General features: G+C 36.2%; 1 protein-coding gene across 3 annotated transcripts in view; it reads left to right on the top strand.

Moving 5' to 3' along the window:
• Positions 1–26,161, top strand: part of MAD1 (mitotic checkpoint family protein) — a 54,442-nt gene that overhangs the window by 14,597 nt on the left and 13,684 nt on the right. For all 3 annotated transcript variants that reach the window (XM_089988187.1, XM_089988186.1, XM_089988188.1), the window contains exons 6-10: positions 252–374; positions 1,893–2,140; positions 3,113–3,284; positions 24,871–25,002; positions 25,105–25,308. In XM_089988187.1, the coding sequence (XP_089844313.1) occupies positions 252–374; positions 1,893–2,140; positions 3,113–3,284; positions 24,871–25,002; positions 25,105–25,308 (879 nt within the window). The remainder of the gene's footprint in view (positions 1–251; positions 375–1,892; positions 2,141–3,112; positions 3,285–24,870; positions 25,003–25,104; positions 25,309–26,161) is intronic.

Below are 26,161 nucleotides of genomic sequence, written 5' to 3' on the forward strand. Positions count from 1 at the left end.
GGATTGCACTATCTGGTCGAGAAAGCATGCATTTTCATTCAAATTACTTGGCCTCCACAAATACATCCACGTTGGTCTTATTTGCCTGAAAATCTGAACCATATGAAATTTTACTCATTCTTGCAAGTTTTCTGTACCAAAGACTATGTTATCGTGGTGTATCTAGCAGAAGCCATCTATCTTTTGCTAAGGTCTATCTAAGTGTCGGTTCGTTTAATCAATTAATAGTTCTGCACTTGTTTCTTTTGTAGTGTCGTAAACAAAAAAGTGAAGTGGAGAAGAAACTGTCAAACATTAGTGTTTCATCATGTGAAGTTACTCCAAGTGAAGCACATATATTGGTGAAGCATTTGCAGGAAGAGCTTAGGAACTATGTGAGTTTTTTGAAAATTCTTCTTTTTTAAGAATTTTTTACTTCTTATACTGTATATATGCTTACATTTTAGTGTGCAGCTTATATTGTGAAGTGATATTATTATGGTAGTTGCGTTTGATGAAACATTTAAAGTCTTTCTTGCAATTGGTCTTTAGAGCTCTATTGTCAGGAGTAATCCTGGTGCTTTTCTTGTCATTCATCTTGATATTTTGTTTTTGGTAATATCTTTAGTGTCTATTTATCATAGGGCACCATGTAAATGAAGTGGTATATACCTAAAATAAAAAAAATGCCAAATTAGTTCTGCAATTGATCCTGTGGTTTGAGTGGATCTTAAATAGTTGTTTTGGATACCTAGCTCTGATCCTCTTTTGTTGTTCATGGTTGGTGATTTGGTATGAGGGTCAGCACTTTTTCGATCTTTTTTTTATGCTTACAGCAGTGCTCAAGATGTCTGAGTGTCCTTTATAGAGTTATACTTAAACCTAATTGTGTAAGTTCATCTTTCTTTCTGAATATATTTACGGAAAGCAAATTTTGTCAAAATACTTTCTCTCATAGTGATCTGTTGTATCTCCTCCATAGGACAACAAAAGAAATTCAAATCTTATCTTGCAAAAAAGTGTTCCTGACAATAAGGACTATAACCAACTTAAAAGTTAAATAGAATGTAGAATGAAAAATATAATCATATAACCAAATGATATTCAAATGCAAATATTTGTCATCTCCCCAAAATGTATAGTGGTTGTCATAAGCACAAAATATTGCAAAAGGTCTGAAATAAAAAGAACATATGAAATTAAAAGGAACATACATTGGCATGCTGTTCGGGAAATGATAACAAGGACTTCCATTTCATTTTCATGCATCTCCTCCTGTGGCCAGCAGTAACACCCAGTGGAAGAGTGTGTATCATATCATCTCATAACATACAATATATAAAAGCAAAATCTCTCTCTCTCTCTCTCTCACACACACACATACAAAAGTAACTTTCCATTCTTAGAATGTCTTCTTGTCACTGTGACTCTTTAAGGACCCTTCTCCAATATGCCTTTTGGATTTTTTTGGCGCGAGCTTCTGGTTATTATCTTTATATCGAACCTTTGAAATGCTGTAGCTCAAGGCTGCTTCACTTATCTCCATAATGCATGCCCATGTTTACTATTCTTAATAAAAAAAAAAAAAATAGCCACATTCCCCCATCCTATAGCTGAATCCGTTCGTCATTTTTGAAATATTCCAATCAAATGATGCTCTGGAATGTATTCAAATATATTTTTGGTGATCTAGAAAACCATAGTTCATTTATTGATTTGTTTGGGTTTGACTTAACGGAAAAACTTAGTTCACATAGTAGTAGTTGAACATTGAGTTTTCTTGTCCAAGCAATTATTCTATGAGCTTCTTGGTTTAGACATTTAACATCTCATTGTCTAATATATTCTTGGACTTTAGACAATCTTGGGTGGTGTCCATTTTCTTGTGACTCTTTTTATTTCATTAATTATAGGAGTCTGAAGTGTGTGAGGCACGAAAATTGAAAGCTCTGCACGAAAATACTGAATTGCTAAAAGAAAAGCTTCAGGAAGAGAGACATCGCCGAGAACAGTTAGAAGTAGAGTTGCTTAAACTTCAAGATGTTGAACAGAATGCGACCAAGTTGCATGATGAATTGATGTTGTGGAAATCAATTGCTAAAGAGATTCCCGGTGTTGAATCAAGTGATGATGTTGTTCAAAAGTTTTCTAGCTTGCAAAGGTACGCTTCTACAATCTTATTTTGTAAGCAACATCAAGATCAACAAAAAGGGAAACAACAATAACAGCAAATAATAATAATAATAATAATAATAATAATAATAGTAGTAGTAGTAGTAGTATCAATATAACAGCAGAATAACAAGAAGTTGTTGCTGTTATTGTGGTTATTGTTTGTTGGCATTGTTCTTAATATGATTGAACTTATGCTTGTTGAAACATTTTTTGCCACACTTCCTGTTGGCTTTTGTTGGTGTAGTTTTTATTTTAATATTTGGTGGTTGGTTATTATCATAATTTGAAAGAATTAAAGCCTTTTGTTGGGCCTACTAAAAAATCATATACATTATTTTTTGTAAAATTTAGGGCCTTCATATGTTAAATGTTTTACTGTTTTATTTATAATATATGTATTTATCTGGGGTTTTAGGCGGTGCCTGGTGCATTTTAATATATATTTTATCAACACTCAATATGGTAGTTCTGCACCACATTATGCAGATGAGGAGCAATTATATGGGACATGGCATCGGATTATTGTCAAGCCAAAATTTCATAAATTTCTCTTCACAGCAATTATGGGTAATCCTTCGAGAAACATCTTCATTTCTGCTCTTGAACCCTTCTATATGCCCAAGTCATTCATCATTTATAATGTTGCTTCCATCTCCATGATTCTAGCCCATATGCCTTCATTGGCTCCATCCATTGCAGATTCTAGTCCCTTGCCACTGCATCTTTGTCCTTGGAGATGCCTTATTTAGTTCCATTGACAATTACAGAAACTTTTGCATCTGGTAGCTTAAATACAGGCTGTGCTAAATATTCTGGGAATATTGTTCCTCTTTCTGCAGTGTTTGGTAGTAAGCGTCCCTTTAACATAGGTTGAGATATGTGCTTATATAGCAGTTTCAAATGTTCAGACTGTGTTATTATTAATCCGATTAACCAAGTGGTTTGGCCATTGATACAGAGAATTGCTTGAGACTATGAAGAAATCCGGTGAGCTCACTTCACATTTGAAACAGTTGGAGATAGACCTTGAGAAAACAGATCTTGACAAGAAACATGCTGAAAGTCAGGTTGCATTGGCACATCGGAAGTTAGAAGAACAAATGGTTGAGGTCAAAAGGCTTGAAATCACAGTGAGTTATAGAGTCACCATTTTCCCTTGAAATGGTGAACTTTCTTGTTAAGGATGCTGAATGGACTCTTTGAGTTTGTTTTTCATAGAACTGAATTTATTTCATGACTTTTTGTTGCGAATTTGATAAATTCAAAGTCCAATTTAATGGAAAATTAAAAATGGTGTCCTTGGTTGAGGTTATCTTTTTCTCATTTTTTGTGGACTATTTTTTTCGATGAGACAAAATTTAGATTCCATGGGTTTGGCCGTAAACCAAATGGCTCTCTGTATTTGGTTGTTAATTTTGGTGCCTTATCTGCTTAGGTGAAGAATGCACAACTTAGATGTGATTATGACCTGGTGCTCTTGTACCTTTGGTGAAACTGTGATGTCCAATGTCTGATGGTTTTAAATATTATGTCATCGGCTCCATACTGAGACAATCTAGCAGAAATGTTGTTTCCATTGTTATCAAATTTTCTACTTCACTTGCACCATGTGTTGTGGGTGCCCAGCTTGCTGCTCCTTATGTACCAACCTGCTTGACCTGTGACCTAAGCACATAAATGCACATATCTGTGCATTCTTGTTATATTTATTTCTGAGTTAGGCTTCATCATGCAAATTTTCATGCATATGTGTCCTTTGGGGCTCCTAGTTTTGTGACCTACTTCCCATAACCTTGGTGGTGATGGTAAGATATGTATTGTTCAGGTATTGGAGGTGTCTGTTAAATTGTAATATCAAATCAATGTAATTATATATATATATACTTTATATATATAGGAAGATACATGCACATATATATGTACATGTACTACCTACATACATGCACATATATATTTCATATATATGTACATGTACCTAGGGGTGGCAATCGGGTCAGGTTGGCGGGTCAGAATACCTCAACCCAAACACGACCCGTTTATTAAACGGGTCGGATGTGGCAAACACGAACACGACCCGTTTATTAAACGGGTAACCCAACACGACACGGTTAACCCGTTTAATAAACGGGTCGGGTCGACACGACCCAATTACACGACACGGCGATCCGTTTATTAAACGGGTCGACCCGATAACATAGACACGATTAGTGTGGTTCTTATTAGGTCCGAGTAGTTCTTATAAGCCTCTCTCTCTCTCCAGTAGCATTAAAATAAAACCCTAACAAACTCTTTAACCATCAACGAGCAAACCCAACAATTAACCTACGACCATCAATCGATCATTCACTAGAGAAATCATCCTCATCGGCCGAATCAACTTCCTCATCATCACCATCACCATCATCGTTGTCTTCGAACACCATGTCTTCCTCATCATCGACGTCCTCCTCATCCTCTTCGGTGCCGGAGCTCCAGCGGCCACTAGCGGTGAAAGTTCGAGGGCTGCCGGCGAAGAATTGGGGAGCAGCGGCGGGTCTGAGGACAGTGCTGGGTGGTGGCAGATGCGAAGGGGTGGAGATGTGCCGAAGGAGGAGGTGGGGGATCAGGAAAAGGGGAGGAGTCGGCGATACCCTCCGCAGGATGATCGGAGAGAGCGCAGAGGCCGCAGTTCACCACATCCTTTCTCTCTCTCTGGAAAGTACTCAGGGGTTTCCGAAGGGAGGAGCAGAAGTTTAGGGTTTTAGTGGGTTAATATATTATATAAGAGGGAATATTTTTGTTCGGTCAAAATGGTGCATGATCTTTTCCATCAAAGACATTAGTGTCCCTAAACTTGTGACTTGGGTGGGTTGGACCTGGGGGTGTTAATTGGTCGGGTATAACCCGCCCGCTTAACCCGTTTATTAAACGGATCAAACGGGTTGGCGGGTTGGCATACCCCTAACACGAACCCGACCCGTTTAATAAACGGGTTAGACGGGTCGACCCGTTTACGACACGAACCCGTTTAAGTCAAACCCTAACCCGGCTAGGAAGCGGGTTGGCGGGTCGGGTCAGATTTTGCCACCCCTACATGTACCTACCTATATATATATATTTCTTGTAATAGTTGTAGGGGTAGTTTAGTCATTTTGCACAAATTTTTTTGAATATATTGTAATTATTTTTCTTTTTATCTTTTCCTTTTATTTTGTAAAAGGTAGTGTACACCTTGGAGGGGCCCACCATCTAGTCGTTGGGCCCCTTCCAACGGTCACATTTGTGACCATTGGAGGGGCTCCAACGACTAGAAGTGGAGCCCCTCCAAGGCTTCCATCTCCTCTATAAAAAAGGGGTATTCCCCCTATTGTATGTATAAGGATTTGGGTCAAAGCTCTAGGATTTTATAAAGTTTGCTATTCATTTTTTATGTCTTTGTGCTTTTGTTAACAAGTGTTCTAAGTGTTTTTATTGTGCATGTGTGCACGTGTTTGTTATCAAGAATATTGAGGTCTTGATCATAGTATCTTATTGAAGATACTTTCACATGGTATCAAAGCAAGATTGGAAAAAGAAAGATCGTGTGGATTCTCTCCTTTTTGGGTGCCTCGAAAAGCATGCTCTCAAATTTTTGAAGATTGAATTGGATCCTCTTGTTCATCCAATATTTTAGAAGACTCCTCTATCAAGAAAGATCTAAAAATTCTTTGTGGTACATATCCTTTTTCATCATCTCTCCTCCCTAATGGGTGAAAAATACTCCAATTTCTCTCTTGGCTTCAAACTCAATGGGTCCAACTATCACATTTGGGCCAGAAACATGGAGTCTCATATTAAAGGAAAAGGGCTTTGGGGCTATGTCCAAGGCTCGATTCCCGAACCGGAGCCAAAGATAACCTTGAGGGAGAAAGAAGAAATAAAAATCCTTGAAGGCGAAGAAAGAGCCAAGGCTCTTAAAGACTACACCAAAAAGCATGAAGAATGGGAAATGGAGAATTTTAAAATCCTCTCATGGATTTTCTCATCCGTAGAAACAAGAATTAACGCAATATTATCAAGTTTAAGAAGACTTCTCAAGCGTGGGAGTACCTTGAGAAGATATACACCTCTAGGGACTTGTCCCATAAGTATTACCTCCAAAAGAGGGCGCTAACTCTTCATCAAAGGGAGATGACTATAAGGGAGTATTTTGCCGAACTCTTTTCTATTTGGGACGAGCTTGCTATGCTCGAACCCAAGTGAAGTGGAGAAGCCATAGAGCTTCGTCATAAACAATTGGAAGAAAGATTCTTCAATTTTTTGAATGGGCTTAGGCCCGAATTCGAACAAATCCGGTTTCGCCTTTTATCCGCCTTCACTTCTCCCTCTCTTAAAGATGTAATTACTAAACTAAGTGGGGAAGAGACTCGTATGAGTATTAGCAAGAACAACCCAAGTGTTCTAGCAACACCTTCCAATAATGAAGAAAATGAAGGTATTAATGCTGTCTCAAGACCGGGGAATAACTTAACGACCTACAAGCCTCCTCACTTCAAGAATCAAAACTCAAGTGCTCAAGGAGTGAAGAAAGATTATAGCAAGCTTTTATTCCACTTTTGTAAGGAACCGGGGCACATTAAGCCTATTTACCCAAAGTGGAAAAAGTTACTGGCCATGGCTACTGCATCCCAACCTCAAAAGGAAGAGTGCTCGTCATCTTCAAATGGAGCTCTCTCATTGCAACAAATCGTGGATGCACTTCAACCTCTTTTAAAAGGGGCTATTTTCGCAGCCGCCATGACAACCTCTTCACCTCCACGTAAGACCTCTTGGCTTTTAGATTCGGGTGCTTCTTTTCACATGATCCCAAGTTTTAGTTCTTTTTCAAATATTCAAAAAATCCATCTCCTTGCTTTGTTTCAACCGCAGATGGAACATCTCTTGAAGTAAAATGAATAGGAAATTTTGAAAAACAAGGGTTCTTTATTCCAAAAATTAGATTTATACCCAAATTAAATTTAAATTTGCTTTCCGCCTCTCAACTCTCAGAGCATGGGTGTGATATAAAGTTTTCATCTAACAAATGTTGGATACACGATCGCCGGTCCGGGAGATTGATTGGGGAAGGCTCTAGGAATGGCGATCTATACTATGTCGATTCCCTTTAAATTCCAAAGAACCCGTTTTGTAATGTTGTCCAACGAAAAGATATTAATGTGTGACACGAGACTTGGGCACCCAAATACTGTAAAAAATTTTCATTTATCTTTTGTTAAAAGTCTATATAAAAGTGATTTTACTTGTAACGACTGTATACTTGGGAAAATGAAAAAATTGCCTTTTTGTCAAAGATCTATGTTTACAACAAGACCTTTTGAAATTGTCCATTCATGTATGGGGACCGACACTCGTTTTATCAAAAGGAGACTTCACATATTATGCCATTTTTGTTGACGACTACATGAGATATTGTTGGATTTATTTTCTTAAACACAAATATGAAGTTTTCTCAATTTTTAAAACCTATCATATTATGATTAAAAATCAATTTAATGAGAATCTAAAAATTGAAAGATAGGTCATCATTCAAACTTTTTCTTGGAGGTTGCACAGATGTGCAATATCTTTGAGAGAATATATATTCTTAAGGTATTCCCATGCCTTATCGGCATGATCAAATTTGGCAAGACTTGAGCATTTTTTAATGTCAACGCTATTGATAAGCCATGACATTATCTTCGCATGAGATATTTTTCATTCTTTCCATTTCTTCTCTTATGAGGTAAGAGCCTTGATTTTCTCTTATTCTGATAGAGGGACCTCTTTATCTCCCTCCTTTTTAGTAAGAGATAACTTAGGTTCCGAATCAGAACCATCCACAATCCCCCATAGGCCTTTTCCCCATATATGGTGCTTCATGATTGAAGCCAATGTTACATAGTTCGTATCGCTTAGTTTCATAGGCATGATGGTGATTTTATCATTGTCATTCATTGATTACAAGGAGAGAAAGAATAGGGATAGAAGAGAAACAAGAAGAGAAATGAAACAGAAAGAAGAAAATACAATACAACAAGATGTGAAATCTTCCCCAACGAAGTGATAAAACACTTCTCTTTAAGTGGTGAACACTTTTTCAAACAGGCACGAAAATCGAGGCATCTTTTTCTCAAGATCTAGTACTTCTACAGCTCTGATACCATGAAATGAAATAGGGATCTTCGAAACGCGAGCTTAGATTCACAAGGAAAAGTGTCAAGAATGACACTAAAGCATAACCCTTAAAAAGGGTATAACTGAAAACAAAATAAAAATAAAAAGGTATTCTTTATTGATATGAAAAACCAATTGCTTAAGAAGCATTGGAATTAAATACAAGAGGGGCTGCACCCCTTTATATACATAGCTGAAAGAGGAGGATTCAATAGAGCTGTTGGACACAATCCAACGACTCTAAATAGAGCCGTTGGACTGTGTCCAACAACTCTATTGCTAGTCAAGTCTGGATAGGACTTGACTAGCAATTGTCATTCTAGTTCAAACTGAACTAGATGAAATAAAGACAAAAAATAAAAATAAAAGAAAAAAGGTTACAGAAAAGAAAGAAATGAAAAATATATAATAATATAATAATATTATTATATATATATATATATGTACAATTTTACATTTTAATACAATAAACTTTATGTCTCAAGAAATGTAACCTTTCTTGAAGACCAAAATGGTTTTGAAATTCAAATATCTAAAGAAGATATTGACTACTCATTCTTATTTGACTTAGTACCTAGAACTAAGTCTCAAAATAATCTAATTTGTGACAATACTTGTAATGATAATCCACATCATAATGATAACGTGTCACAATTTAGTGATGATTCTCACAATGAGAATCCTAATAATATTCATGTATATACCCGGCGTGAGGGAAATGAACATCAAAATGCCTGTGAGAGTCACAAACAAGTGTCTATTGGAGACGCTACAAGCATGACCCTTGAAAGGGTATAAAAGAAAAAACATTTGAAAAATAAATAATATTTTATTCATGCACAAAATGCTTAAGAAGCATTATTATTTTACATTGGAGGGGTTCACCCCTATATATACAAAATGATGGAAGAGAGAGGAGAGCTCATCAAAAGAGTCGTTGGACTCTAGTCCAACAACTCTTATTCTAGCCGTTGGACTAGAGTCTAACGATTGAAGTAGATGTTAAAAAGAAAATAAAATAAAAGATAAAAAGAATAAAAGAAAAAATATAATAATAATATTAAATAATAATATTATTATATATATGTACTACAATTTACATTTTAACACTTCCCCTCAAACTTACAGTGCAATGAGCGAAAGTTTGTCTAAGAGGAAGTGAAATCTGAGAGCAACGAGAGGCTTGATGAAGAAGTCTGCTAATTGATATTCTGATGTAATATATGGCAGATCAATGGTTCCATGTAAATATTCTTCTCTGACATAGTGACAATCCATCTCAATGTGTTTGGTGCGCTCATGGAATGTTCGGTTGCTTGATGTAGATCGCACTTTTGTTGTCACAACACATCTTTGAATCTTGCGTTGCTTCAACTCCCATATCCGTTAGCAATCGTCTGAGCCAAACAACCTCCATAGTGGTGGTTGCCATGACTCTGTATTCAGCTTCGGTGGAGGAAATAGAGACCTTTTGCTGCTTCTTGCACCTTCACAAAATTAAGGCTTCACTTATAAACACACAAAAACCAGTAGTTGAGTGTCTATTATTGGGATCACCTCCTCAGTCAGTATCAGTATATGCAATTAAATTTAATGAAAGATGATGCAGGCAAGAAGAGTCCTCGTGAAAAAGAGGATTTTAAGTATCTAATAATATTCAAAATTGCTCCCATATGCACAAAGGTGGGAGCATGTTGAAACTGACTGGCTGTATGAATAACATGAATTATATCTGGCTTAGTAATGAAAAAATAAGAAAGAGCTCAAATAAGTTGTCTGTAAGGCGTAATGATCATCAAGAAGTTCTCTGTCATCAATTTTCATTTTAACGTTGACAACTTCTGGAGTGTCCACTTTCTTATCATCTGTAATTTCAGACCTGAAAACAATATCAAGAGCAAATTTAGATTGAGATATCAAGTATCCCTGAGGGGAATAAGCGACTTCAATGCCTAAAAAATATCTTAATAATCCTAAGTCGGTCATTTCAAAGTGATTTTAAAGAAGAGTTTTGATATTTGCAACTCCCTGTTTGTCGCCTTCGGTGATGATCATATCATCCTCATATTGAATGAGAATAATGATGCCTGCATCAGATTTCTTAACAGACAAAGCAGTGTTAGTTAAACAAGGTTGAAAACCAATATCAAGCATAACATGACTAAATCGGTCATACAAGTCTTTTAGAGCCTGTCTGAGATCATAAAGAACTTTTTCTAAACAAAGAACTTTATCCTTAGGGATACTAATACCAGACGGGGCTTTCATGTATACTTCTTCAACGAGATTTTCATTTAGGAAAGCATTTTGGACATCCAATTGAAAGATAGGTCATTTTCTAATAGAGGCCAAGGCTATTAAAGTTCTGACAATGGTCATACGAGCCACAAGAGTAAATGTTTCTTCATAATCGATGCCATACTCTTAGGCATATCCTTTTGCCACTAAGCGAGCCTCATACCTTTTCAGGGTTCCATCACTTTTGGTTTTGAGTTTGTATACCTACATACAACCTATCGGTTTCTTACTTGGAGGAATATCTTGGATAGTCCGGGTGTTGGCTTTTTATAAAGCATCCAATTCTATTTTCATGGCTTCTATCCATTCTATATGATTTTTAGCTTGAGAATAGGATGTTGGTTCAACATATGATTGTATTAATGCAATGACTGCCCTCCCTATATATGTGTGAAAAAGATTCGTATGACACAAATTTTTCAGGAGGTCTAGAAATTCTAGATGTTCTTCTGGGTGGAACTTCATAGTATTTTTCTAATGCACATGGAAGATTTTGCTCTCTACCACTTGAATATTGTAGACTAAGATCCCTATGGATTTGCTCTTCATTATCATCATTTTCAACAACAATAGGACTTTGGTCATTGTCAAGGTCATATTCAAAATCATATTAATTGGATTTTCAAGTTAAATCAATTAAAAACGAGTATTCAGTGACATCCTTGGATTTTTCAAATTCAAAGTTGCCTTCTTTTTCCAAGAAAGATACATTTCTTGACACATATAATTTGTCATTTTGAAAATCGAAACACCTGGAGCCTTTTTTATTATCAGCATATCCTAAAAAAGGCACATAAGATTGCACAAGGAGAGAATGTCATTTTTGTTGGTGAAAACAAAATATTTGCATCTAAAGATTCTTAATCTAGAATAATTTGGAGTCAAATTAACAAGTTTTTCTATTGGAGTTATATTTTTTAACGAGGAAGATGGCATCTTATTGATGAGGTAGGTGGCAGTTAGGACCGCCTCAGCCAAAAATTTTTTGGAACCTGATTTGCAATTAGCAAGGTCCTAGTAGTTTTCATAATGTGCCGATGTTTGCATTCGGCTAGACCATTCTGTTATGGAGTGTGTGGACATGATCTTTGATGCGTAATACCATGAAATTTGAGATAGTCTTTGAATTCTTTGGATATAAACTCTCTCCCTGAATCAGTGCGAAAATGAAAATATCATTCTAAAACTTATTTTTAACCATTTTATGAAATATTTGGAAGTTAACAAAGACTTCAAATTTATGTTAAAGAAAATAAATCCAAGTATGTCTAGAAAAGTCATCAACAAAAATAACATAATATGCATATCCACCTTTGGAAATAACTGGTGCGGGGCCCCAAACATCTGAATGTATTAACTCAAGTGGTCGTGAAAAACAAAAGTTCTACTAAGAAATGGTAATTTTTTCATTTTGCCAAGAATGCGGTCTTTACAAGAAATTTTTTGACAATTAAAAATTTTTCCCAAACTTAAAAATATTGAATTTTAGACCTATGAGGATGACCAAGTCTTTTGTGCCATAAATCCAATTCTAATTTCTAAACATTATAGCAAAATGCATTCTTGGGTAATTCCAAAAAGTCCATGTAATAGAGTCCTCCTTCTCTATGGCCTTTCCCAATCAGTTTCCCTGACTGTCGATCTTGTACCCAACAACCATGAGAAGAGAATGAGATATTACATCCATAGTCAGTTATTTGCAAGACAGATAAGAGATTCAAATTAACTTTAGGGATATATCTAACTTCTGGGCTAAATATTTTTTTGGATTTTTGAAAATTTTCAAAACATCTTATTCATTTTATTTCAAGAGATGTACCATCGGCTGTAAAAATCTTTGGCACATTTGAGTTATTTTTAATACATTCGGATAGACTATTAACATTTGGGGTCATGTGAAAAGAAGCACCAGAATTTAAAAGCCAAGAAAAGTTACATGGACCGGAGAAAGATGCAACAATCACTCCAGTTGAGGTTTCAGTTGAGGAGGATACCCCTTTGAGAAGAGGTTGAAGGATTTCCATCGGTTGAGCCATAGATACAGGTGCATCTTGATCTTTTGCATCTGATTCAACAGATGCAACTCTTTTTTCTTCTCTTCTTTTTAACTTTTGATATTGAGGCCTATAGTGCCCGATTCATGACAATGATGACAAATGATTTTTCTTTTATCAAAGTCATTGTTTTGCCTTCCCAAATGAGGCGGCTTGTAAGTGCGAGTATGATTTCTCGGTCTAGACAAAGCTAGAACTGAATCATCATCAACTTTTGGAGTACTTTTTCTAAGTCTATTTTCCTCTATAGTGAGCTCTTCTATAGTATCAATAATAGAAGAAATTTTTTCACGATATAAAATGGATTATTTGGTGGATTCAAACTTCGGCCTTAGACCATTCACAAATTAATAAAAATGTTCCATATCAAGTTGCTTTTGGCGAAGCTCGATATCCTCGCCACAATGCCATTTGGGCTCAAAAAGAGCTAATCCTTCTCAAAGTTCGGTCAACTCATTATAATATTCTTAAATAGTTTTGTCTTTTTGAGTCATTGTCCGAACTTTGTCTTGTAAATTGCACACATGTGCAATATCTTTAAGCGAATACATGTTTTTAAGGTATTTCTAAGCCTATCGGCATGCTCAAACTTAGCAAGACTAGAACATTTTTTAATGTCTACGCTATTGATTAACTATGACATAATTTTTGCATGCCTTATCCTCCACTCTTTCTATTTCTTTTTATAAGTGGCTAACACATTACTCTTCTCTTCTTCCGTTAAAGTAACCTCTTTAGTACTCTCTTTCTTGGTAAAAAATAGTTTAGGTTCCGAATCAGAAGCATCCACTATACCCCATAAACCTTTTCCTCATATGTGGTGCTTTATAATCGAAGCCCACATTATATAGTTAGTATAATTTAGCTTCATAGGTATGATGGTGATCTTATCATTGTCATCCATCTTTTACAAGGGCAAGAAAGTAATAGATAGGAGGAGAGAAAGAAAGAGTAGACAAAGGAATAAGAGAGAGGATATAAAACCATTTTTTTGGCACAAGTCTTTCATTTTTCAAACAAATCTTCTCTAACCAAGAACAAGGTGATAAAACAACTTTTGCAAATGTGGCATGAAAATTGAGGCAGAAGCACTTCAAGATCTAAGGTTTCCGTAGCTCTGATACCATATAATGAAATGGTCTTCCACAAATGCACGAACAACTCACAAACATGTGTCTACTGGAGACACTACAAGCATGACCCTTGAAAGGGTGTAAAAGGAAGAACACTTGAAAAATAAATAGTATTTTATTCATTCACAAAATGCTTAAGAAGCATTGTTTTTTTATATTGGAGGGGTTCACCCCTATATATACAAAATGATGGAAGAGAGAGGAGATCTCATTGTGAGCTCTCCAAAAGAGTCGTTGGACTCTAGTTCAGAGTCCATGACTCTTATTCTAACCGTTGGATAGTCCAACGGCTATAGCACAGTCAAGTTCCAACAAGAACTTGACTGGATGAAGTATCTAGTTCCTATTGAACTAGATGCTAAAAAGAAAATAAAATAAAAGATAAAAATAATAATAAAAAAAAAATAATATTATATATATGTACTACAATTTACATTTTAACAATATTCCCAAGATTTCTCCTTGAAAGATCAAGTTGAAGAGAATCAACCTAGGAGATCCTCTAGGAATAATAGACCTCAAAAATTCGTGTTATATGATTCATTTTCTCCAACATATAGAACTTGCCTAATGATGATACATTCCTAATATGAACCTTCCACTTTTAAATTTTAAAGAAGCTATAGACCATCCACATTGAATTGATGCTATGAAACTTGAACTAGAGGCACTAAACACTTGGATGATTGTAAGCCGACCCTTAGGAAAAAAGGCTATTGGATGTAGATGGGTGTACAAGGTTAAAACTAAGAATGATGAAACTTTAGAAAGATACAAAGCCCATTTAGTTGCAAAAGGATATGCCCAAGAATATGAGATTGATCATGAGGAAGTCTTTGCTCCGGTAGCTAGGATGACTAGTGTGCGAACCTTGATTGCTTTAGTATCTATTAAACAATGTCTTATTCATCAACTTGATGTTAAAAATATTTTTTTTAAATGTAAATCTTTGTGAAAAAGTTTGTATGGATCCTCTGTCGAGTTTTGAAATGGGAAAAGGGAATATTCTAAAACTTAACAAACCTCTTTATGGTCTTAAACAAGCTCCAAAAGCTTCGTATGATTTATTTAGCAAAGTTGTTCTTGATAATGGTTTTTCCTCTTGTTATACTGATACTGATTTGTTTGTTAAGAAAACAAAAGAACACATTATAATATTATTGCTATATGTGGATGATATGATCATCACTGATAATGATAAAAAGGGGATTGAGCTTATTAAAAATATTCTAAAAGAAAATTTTGATATGTCAGACATTGGTTTTATAAGGTATTTTTTAGGTATTGAAGTTGCATACTCTCCAAAGGGGTATGTTCTATCTCAAATGAAGCTTGCATCAGATATTATTACTCGGTCTGGGTTAACTGACGACAAGAAAGTTGAGACTCCAAAAGTAATCAATGCCAAGATAAGAGCCAATGATGAAACTCTTTTAGCAGATCTCACTCCTTATCGTCAGCTGATTGGGTCACTAACTTATTTATCTATCACCAGACCAGATATTACTCATGTTGTTCACAGTCCCAGTCAATTTTAGACCGCTCCTACTTCAATTCATATGGCGGTAGTTATGGGGATTATCAGATATTTGAAAGGCACCATAACAAAAGGATTATTCTTATCCTCTTCTTCATCTCTTAATTTACTTGCTTATACTGGCTCTGATTGGGGGTAATCCCGATCGTATTTCAACAACAAATTATTGCGTATTATTTAGAGAGTCACTAATTTCTTGGAGATGTAATAAGAAACAAAAAGTTTCTCTTTCCTCTACAGAGGCTGAGTATCGAGCCATGACCACCACTACCACTGAACTTGTCTGGTTGAGAAGCTTACTCAAAGATATGGGCGTCCTCTTTTCCAATCCTTTGAAGCTGTGTTGCGACAACAAGAGTGTTATTTACATTGCAAGCAACCACACCTTCCATGAACGAACAAGGCACATAGAGATGGATTGCCACTATGTTCGTGATGAGTTCCTACGGGGTACCATTCAACTACCCTATGTTTCTTTCGAGTATCAGCTAGTGGACTTCTTCACCAAAGCTTTGCCATCGCCTCGCTTCTATTTTCTCTTTAGCAAACTCTCGGTGATCTCAACGTGTGTTTCAGGGGGGGGGGTGTTAAATTATGCAATCTTTCCTATATATATAGATTGTGACATATATATATATATATATATATATATATATATATATATATAGTATTTTTGTAATACCCACTAGTGGTAAAATAGTCATTTCCATGTAAATACACATATTCACTTTTTTGAATATGCTTTTCTTTTCTTTCCTTTTTTTTGTATTTTCTTTTTCAACTTTTTTTCTCTTTTTTATTCATTAGAGAAGGGTCCACAAAAAGTCGTTGGACCCCTCCAACAGTCATATTTATCACCGTTGGAGGGGCTCCAATGACTATGGGAGCCCCTCCAAGGGTCTCATTTGTGTATAAATAAGGGGCAAGCCCCCATCTATTGTATTGCTTCTTTTGAAGCTCTTTATAAGTAAAACCCCTATATGTTTTTTTATCTCTTCTCTCCTTTTATGTTCATTGCCACTTTGTGGCTTGTTGTAGTTTTGCCCATTAGTGGCTATTTTGCTTGTATGCTTGTGTATTTGCTTATTCTTCTTTGATAGTGTTTCATGACATGACTTTGTTAAAGAGTGAGTCGACTCCGGTGACCAGGAGAGTCAACTCATGTGTCACAAAATGCAAATTTCTCGTATTTTGGGCTGATTAAGCCTCAGACAGGCTAGGAGGCTTATGTTTATGGTATTTTTGGGTTTGTTTCATGAAATTATGTTTGATGGTCCAATGAGGGACCCGGTTTGTGTTGAAATGCATGGGCACATGAGCATGCATGGTATGATGCATATGATTGTGCATGTTCTCCTTTTCAGTATTATTGGTGAAAGGAGTATTGTTTTGCCGACACTATGTGATTTGCACATGCACTACTTTACTTGTGTTCGTACTTGCAAGTATTGCAATACAAAAAATAGTACGTATGTGAGTGCAAGATTTTAGTTTTTTTTGTATTACAAGAATGCGCAATACTGAATGTATGACATATGAATGATGTCAGTTAGAGTGTGACTGGTGTGAGCGTTGGCCTAAGGTACCGAGATGGTACAATATTATGCATAATGAATTAATTAAAAACAAACTTCACTAAAAGATTGTTTTGTGCTCACCAAAATGTGTGGCTTGAATACACTTCTCAAAGATGGACGTGCATTAGCACAAACCTTGTGGCAAAGTGTGTAATGCTAGTAAGTCGATTATGGACCGTCTCTAGCCACGGGAATTAGGCGACCGGGACTCCGATACTCGAGTTGGAGGCAGAGCTGCTGCAGAATGCCTAGTATTGCACTACGTTGACTTCAGAAAGGGTTAATGTTCCCGTATTCTGGGTTCCACGGAGAGGGACTTCTTGACGAAGGGTCCTGAACTCTGGTGCAAGTGTTTCAATATTTTTGAGGGGTTAAAAGACATAAGGAAATTGTTGAATGTACACCCTTGGACATGTCGAAGATGCTCACAGGGGTCAGGGGAGTGGTGCTCGGATATAAAGCAAGATCGTAGCAAAAAGTGTAAAGCAACAAAAATTACATGAAAGATTTAATAAAACATTCATGCATGTAGGTCAACATGGCATGGGTTTGTGAGCTTGGTGCATGGGGCACTTGAGGGTCGACCCTTATGTTGGAGGAGTCGACTCCTTTTTAATGTAGTTATGATTTTTCTGTTCTGAGAGTTGACCCTTATATTGGGAGGGTCGACTCTTCTCGTGTAATTGATGTTCTGTATTTCCAAGGGTTGACTCCTGCGTGTGAAGGGTCGACTCTTTTGTGTCTATTGATGTTAGGCTTGTTTTTGAGGGTTGACTCTTGGGATTGCAGGGTCAACTCCTCTTGAGTTCCTTATGTACATGTGTGTTCTTTGGTCTGTAAATCAACCCCAGTTTGGGGCGAGTCGATTCTTTTGAGTTCTTGTCTTGAGTGTGACTCATATTCATCGGAGATCGTATGAGTGGAGTACTGTACGGAGATAAAAGTTTTATCTCACACATTTTTTCTAAAATATTTTTAGTGGCGAAACCGAAGGCGGAATAGGGCGCGATGGACGCCGGAGGCTCATGGATCTTTGCGGACAGACTTTTGGGGTCTTGTTTATGATATATATATATATATATATATATGATGTAAAAAAAATTCTTACATTTTGTGAATGAATTATATGAGAAGTCTTTTGTCAAATTGTTGAAACCCATCCCCAATTGTGATCTTGGGATTCCTAAGTAAATGATATTTCATCAAGGTTTTTAAATAAAAAAAATGCTTGATAAATACTCTCAGGGTCCGGGTGTCACATTGGATTATTTAGATTGCAAGTTGAGTGCATTTCCCTAGAATCATAGCTTTTTAAGCTTCCAACTTTTCTTTTTTTGCTTCTCACATATTCTTCTCAAAGTTGATACTGGGCCATTTTGTGTGGTTTCTAAAATATAAATTTAGTGGAAGAAACGACATCAGTCCCAGAATCAGAGTTTGCCTCCAAGAAACCTCCATAAATATTTTGTTTATGCAATATTCATCAGCCTCCAGGCTGAACTGCTTTTGAGTGTCGACTGTCAAGTTGGTTGTTCATTCTCGTTTCTGTATTTGTGCAATTATCTTTTCCCCTTCATTTGTGCTTTTTTTTTTTCTCTCCATTGTCATGGCACCTACTTTAGAAAACTGTGTTGAAAAATGTCACTCTTGCACATAAAGGAGTGGTGGGAGGGTGGGTGTCTGGGTGGTTATGTAAATCTGGTATTTTCCAGCTGAGAAATGAGAAGACAACAAACACGTGACCCTGCATTGTCTCGCACTTGATGGGAAAACACCTATGCATTTATCATTTATGTGAAACCTTGATAGCTATGTCACATGGGTGCGGGTGCGGGGGTGCGGCAAAAATAAAAAAAATTATATATATATATATATATATATATATATATATATATATAAAGTCCAAAAGTTGAACATAAATGACCCTGGGTGCGTTGACTGCACCCAAGGTCAGGTTGACCGCATCGGGTGCGGCACCGGTGCGGCACCTAGTTGGAGAGTCCCTGTGACATAGCTTGATAGCGTTAATTACAAAGCAAATCAGGTCACAAAAAGAATGACTACATTACCACTAAGATACATTTTAGTGCAAGATAAATTGGAAAATAATATTACAAAAGATACTCAAACTGGGTGACCAGGACAAAATGGCACAAATGCCCTGGTGGGTGGAATGAACAAAATACCCCTGGTTGTCCTAACATGCCCCTCAAGTTATGTATCATATTTAAACATGTACACTTTGAAATGAAATGGGGATCTTCGAAACACGAGCTTTGATTAACAAGAGCAAGTGTCAAGAATGACACTAAAGCATAACCCTTAAAAAGGGTATAACTGGAAACAAAATAAAAATAAAAATGTATTCTTTATTGATATGAAAAACCAATTGCTTAAGAAGCATTGGAGTAAAATACAAGAGGGGCTGCACCCCTTTATATACACAGCTGAAAGAGGACTCAATAGAGCTGTTGGGCACAGTCCAACAGCTCTATTTAGAGCTGTTGGAATGTGTCAGTCCAACAGCTCTATTAAGAGCTGTTGGAATGTGTCAGTCCAACAGCTCTATTGCTAGTCAAGTCTGGACATGACTTGACTAGCAACAGTCATTCTAGTTCAAACTGAACTAGATGACATAAAGACAAAAAATAAAAATAAAGGAAAAAAAATACAGAAAAGAAAGAAATTAAAAATGTATTTATATATATATATAATAATATAATATTATTATATATACATATATGTACAGTTTTACATTTTAACACTCCCCCTCAAACTTACGGTACAATGAGCGAAAGTTTGTCTAAGAGAAAGTGAAATCGGGGAGCAGCGAGAGGCTTTGTAAAGAGGTCTGCTAACTGATATTCTGAAGTGACATATGGCAGATCAATTATCCCGTGTAGATATTCCTCTCTGACGTAGTGACAATCCATTTCGATGTGTTTGGTGCGTTCGTGGAATGTTCTGTTACTGGCAATGTAGATCGCACTTTTGTTGTCACAACACATTTGTGAAGCCTTTGTTGCTTCAACTCCCATGTCAGCAAGCAGTCGTCGGAGCCAAACTACTTCCATGGTCGTGGTTGCCATGGCTCTGTATTCAGCTTCGGTGGATGAGAGAGATACCTTCTGTTGCTTTTTACACCTCCACGAGATTAATGATTCCCCTAAAAAGACACAAAAGCCAGTGGTTGAGTGTCTGTTATTGGGATCACCTCCCCAATCAGCATCAGTATATGCAATTAAATCAAGAGAAGAGGAGGAAGATAAGAAAAGTCCTCGTGAAAGAGAGGACTTGATGTATCTGATAATACGCATGACTGCTCCCATATGAACAGAAGTAGGAGCATGTTGAAATTGACTTGCTGTATGAACAGCATGTGCTATATCTGGTCTGGTAATGGATAGATAAGAAAGTGCCCCGACAAGCTGTCTGTAAGGAGTAGGGTCTGCAAGAAGTTCTCCATCATCAATCTTCATTTTAACATTAACAACTTCTGGAGTGTCAACTTTCTTATCATCAGTAATACCAGACCTGAAAACAATATCAAAAGCAAATTTAGTCTGAGATAATAAATATCCTCTAGGAGAATAATCAACTTCAATGCCTAAAAAATATCTCAACAAGCCCAAATCAGTCATTTCAAAATGAGATTTAAGAAGTGTTTTGATTGTTTCAACTCCCTGTTTATCGCTTCCGGTGATGATCATATCATCCACATAAAGAAGAAGCACAATGATTCCTGCATCAGAATTCTTAATAAACAAAGCAGTGTCAGTTAAACAGAATTGAAAACCAATATCAATCATAACACGACTAAACCTATCATACCAAGCTTTTGGTGCTTGTTTAAGTCCATAAAGAGCTTTTTCTAAGCGAAGGACTTTACCTTTAGGAATACTTAGACCAGGAGGGGGTTCCATATATACTTCTTCAACTAGCTTTCCATTTAAAAAAGCATTTTTGACATCCATTTGAAAAATAGACCATTTTTTGATAGAAGCTAAGGCAATTAAGGTTCGGACAGTAGTCATACGAGCCACCGGAGCAAAGGTTTCTTCATAATCAATCCCATATTCTTGGGCATAACCTTTGGCTACTAAATGGGCTTTATATCTTTCAAGAGTATCATCACTCTTGGTTTTAATTTTATAAACCCATCGACATCCTATAGTTTTCTTCCTTGGAGGAAGATCTTGAATATTCCATGTAGAAGCCTTTTCAAGTGCATCTAATTCAACTTTCATGGCTTCTATCCATTTGATATCATTTTTTGCTTGAAAATATGTGGATGGTTCTTCATATGAGTGAATTAATGCAATAACTGCCCTATATGTGGGTGAGAAAGACTCGTATGATACAAACTTTTCTGGAGGCCTCGAGATTCGGGATGATTGTCTAGTTGGAATGTTAGAATATTTCTCAAGTGCACATGGAGTATTAGACTCTTGTCGCCTGGAATATTGAATACTAGTATCTCTATGAACTTCTTCATTTTCAACATTAAGATCAATAATTCTTGGATCATCATCAAAGTTACAATCAAGGTCATATTCATCAGATGTTGATGTTAGATCTAGCAAAAAGGAGTACTCAGTGACGTCTTTTAATTTTCTAAAATCAAAGAAGCTCTCCTTTTCAAGAAAGGAAACATTTCTAGACACATATAGTTTATTATTTTTGAAGTCAAAACATCTATAACCTTTCTGGTTTTCAGCATATCCTAAAAAGGCACAGGGAATCGCACGAGGGGAAAGTTTATCATTTTTGTCAGTAAATATGAAACATTTGCACCCAAATATTCTTAATCTAGAGTAGTCTGGAGAAATGTTCATAAGTTTTTCAATGGGAGTGATATTTTGTTACGAAGAAGATGGCATCTTATTAATGAGATAGGTGGCAGTTAAGGCAGCTTCTGCCCAAAAGTCTTTAGGGACTTGATTTGCTATTAATAAAGTTCTAGTGGTTTCTATAATATGACGATGTTTTCGTTCTGCCAGTCCATTTTGTTGAGGTGTATAAGGACAAGATCTTTGATGTGTGATGCCATGCAATTTAAGATAATTTTGAAAATCTGTGGATAAAAACTCTCCCCCTGAATCTGTGCGAAAAATAGTAATATCATTTTGAAATTTGTTTTTAACCATATTATGAAAAGTTTGAAAGTATGAAAATACTTCAGACTTATGTTTGAGAAAGTACATCCACGTATGTCGGGAGAAATCATCGACAAAAATAACATAGTAAACAAATCCTCCTTTAGAAATTACTGGTGCAGGACCCCAAACATCCGAGTGTATTAATTCAAGTGGTCTTGAAGAGAGAAAGGTTCTGTTCTGAAATGGTAATCTTTTCATTTTGCCTAGAATACAATCTTTACAATCAAATGATTCAGAGTTACAAAATTTCCCTAGATTTGGAAAATGTTGGATTTTGGCTATATGTGGGTGACCAAGTCTCTTATGCCACAGTTCCAACTCTATTTTTTGAATATTATAACAAAAAGCTTTCTTCGGCATTTCCAAAAAATTCATGTAATAGAGTCCTCCTTCTCTATGGCCTTCCCCAATCAGCTTGCCTGACTGGCGATCCTGTACCCAACAACCATGAGAAGAAAAAGAAATATTACACCCATAATCAGAAATTTGAGATACAGATAAAAGATTTAAATTTAATTTGGGAACATGTCTAATTTCTGGAATAAAAAAATTTTTTGTTTTATAAATTTTTTCAAAATCTCCTATTCCTTCTATTTCAAGAGAAGTCCCATCAGCAGTAAAGACCTTTGACACACTTGTTTTATTTTTAACACATTTGGATAGACTTTGATTATTTGGGGTCATATGAAAAGATGCACCAGAGTCAAGAAGCCAAGAAATTTTACCTAAATCAGAAAAAGATGAGGCTGCTGCGCCGGTTGAAGCTTCAGATGAGGAAGAGGCACCTTTGATGAGAGGCTGAAGGATCTCCATTAGTTGGGCCAGGGAAACTGGTGCATCCTGATCTTTAGGCTCCGATCCAGCAATTGCAGCTCTTTTTTCTCTCAGCTCCTTAAGTTTGGGACATTGTGGCCTGTAGTGTCCCGGTTCATGACAGTGATGACAAATAACTTTCTTCTTATCATAGTCACCATTTTGTCGGTTAAAGTGAGGAGGCCTATATGATCGAACATGATTCCCTGGTCTAGACACGGCTAAAACGGAATCATCTTCAATTTTTAAAGAACCTTTCCGGAGACGATTTTCTTCCATTGTTAACTCTTCAATAGTTTCCACAATAGAAGGAATTTTTCCCCGGTGAAGTAGGGCCGATTTAGTGGTTTCAAATTCCGGCCTTAATCCAGTGATAAACTGGTAAAAATGTTCAACATCGAGTTGTTTCTGACGAAGCTCGATGTCTTCGGCACAATCCCACTTTGGTTCTAAAAGGGAAAGTTCTTCCCAAAGTTCGGACAACCCATTGTAATATTCACGAATAGTTTTGTCTCCTTGTGTCATCATTCGAACTTTTTCTTGGAGGTTGCACACGTGTGCAATATCTTTAAGGGAATACATATTCTTAAGGTATTCCCATGCCTTATCGGCATGATCAAATTTGGCAAGACTTGAGCATTTTTTAATGTCAACGCTATTGATAAGCCATGACATTATCTTCGCATGAGATATTCTCCATTCTTTCCATTTCTTCTCGTATGAGGCAATAGCCTTGATTTTCTCTTCTTCCGATAGAGGGACGTCTTTATCTCCCTCCTTTTTAGTAAGAGATAGCTTAGGTTCCGAATCGGAACCATCCACAATCCCCCATAAGTCTTTTCCCCATATATGGTGCTTCATGATTGAAGCCCATGTTACATAGTTCGTATCGCTTAGTTTCATAGGCATGATGGTGACTTTATCATTGTCATCCATCGATTACAAGGAGAGAAAGAATAGGGATAGAAGAGAAACAAGAAGGAAAATGAGAAAGAAAGAAAAAAAAAACAATACAACAAGATGTGAAATCTTCTTCAATGAAGTGATAAAACACTTCTCTTCAAGTGGCGAACACTTTTGCAAACGGGCACGGAAACCGAGGCAGCTTTTCCTCAAGATTTAGTACTTCCGCGGCTTTGATACCATGAAATGAAATGGGGATCTTCGAAACACGAGCTTTGATTAACAAGAGCAAGTGTCAAGAATGACACTAAAGCATAACCCTTAAAAAGGGTATAACTGGAAACAAAATAAAAATAAAAATGTATTCTTTATTGATATGAAAAACCAATTGCTTAAGAAGCATTGGAGTAAAATACAAGAGGGGCTGCACCCCTTTATATACACAGCTGAAAGAGGACTCAATAGAGCTGTTGGGCACAGTCCAACAGCTCTATTAAGAGCTGTTGGAATGTGTCAGTCCAACAGCTCTATTGCTAGTCAAGTCTGGACAGGACTTGACTAGCAACAGTCATTCTAGTTCAAACTGAACTAGATGACATAAAGACAAAAAATAAAAATAAAGGAAAAAAAATACAGAAAAGAAAGAAATTAAAAATGTATTTATATATATAATAATATAATATTATTATATATACATATATGTACAGTTTTACATTTTAACACACTTGTCCTCTCGATATTGATGCCTTGCCTTGGGTAATCCTTTATAAAAAATATTTGCAACTTGATGTTTTGGATATTGATCTCCTTGTATCCGAACAGTCGTCTCCTTGTGTCATGGCCCCTGGCTCAATCAGGATCAATGTGGCCAATAAACTTACTACACTTGTTCTCTTTCCGGTTTCAGTTTTTCGAATGCAAGATTAATTCTTGCCTAAAGATAGTGTTGTGGGAACTGGGAAGGCTTGAGCTTATGTCGTCTGGTTTATTGTCCCTTGTATTTCGTGTATTATATGGCTTATTTATATGCTTATTGTCAATTCATTTTTTGATTCATTTTGCACTTTGTAGGTTTCTTCAGTCACTGCAGAGAGGGATAGGTTAAGAGCTGCAGTTGCTACTCTTGAAGAGGAATCCACGGCACAAAACAAGCAGAAGAGTGGGGATGCAGGTGCAAGCGGGGTTAATGAAATCCTTGTCAAGGTCAGATAATTCTGCATCCACAGTTTGAAAATCATGTGAACCTATTTGTGGTCTGCCCTGAAATGTTCATGCATGTGTATATCTGCCATTCAAAATATTTAGGAACTAGAATCTTCCCTTGCTGAAAAGGAATCCACCATTAAAGAATTTGAGCATAACTTGCATGAGAAAAGGGAGATTATTAGCAACCAACACTGTGAATTAGAGCTGCTCAATGAAAAGCTGAATAGTGAAATGAGGAGAGCAAAGTCATTAGAGCGTGAGGGTGATCGGCTTCGTTCTGAGATTTCATTGTTGGAGTGCAAGGTAAAAATTTGAACCAGAATTGAATTCAACATTACTTTTGGTTAGATGGCATCATAGTGAAAAATCTCGCGAGATTTATGAAAATCTCATGAAAATATGGCGAGAAATTACCTGAAAGTTAAAAACAGCAATTTCTCGCAATTTTTTTGTCACAAACATAAATATCCCATTTAAAATGCGATATTTATGTTTTTATCCGCTATTTATCATAAAAAAATCTTATTTTTAAAATTGTTATTTCTTTATAAAAATATATTTTTATATTTTTAATTTCTTTTTTATTGCTGAAATTTTGAATAAAAAAAGCGAGATTTACAATTTTTTTTTATTTTTCGCAAATTTTTGGCTGCCGAGACTTTTCTGTTTTCTACTTTTGTCACTATGGATGGCATGTGCATATGTTGATAAAGAATGACTTGTACTTCATTCTTTTGTGGATCTGGTTGATCACTGCATCATGGATTTGCAAGTTTTTGTATTTAACCATTGTACCTCTCTGAAATTATTAGTGCATTTCCCTAATCTCTTATGCTAAACCATTATTCCTCCCTGAAATTATTAGTACACATTTTAGTTTAATGTTAAAAAAACAGACTTCCAACTGATTGTAGAATTTTTATATTTGTTGGACCCTTGATGTAGTCTTAAGAAATTATCTACTTGCATGGCAGATGTGTCAAATTATGCTTCTTTTCTTACCAAAATGTTGTCTGACAGGAGGTAACTCTTCAAAACCACCTCTTTTACTATTTGTTGCTTCTTTTCCTTACCCAAAGGGTGCCTAACAACGAATTTTGTCTCTTCAAAAATTCCTCTCATATAACACTTCAAAATCTTGACCCACAATAAAAAG

Source organism: Nuphar pumila, chromosome 14 (assembly GCF_984573655.1).
Source record: "Nuphar pumila chromosome 14, dmNupPumi1.hap1.1, whole genome shotgun sequence".
NCBI classification, from domain to species: Eukaryota; Viridiplantae; Streptophyta; class Magnoliopsida; order Nymphaeales; family Nymphaeaceae; genus Nuphar; species Nuphar pumila.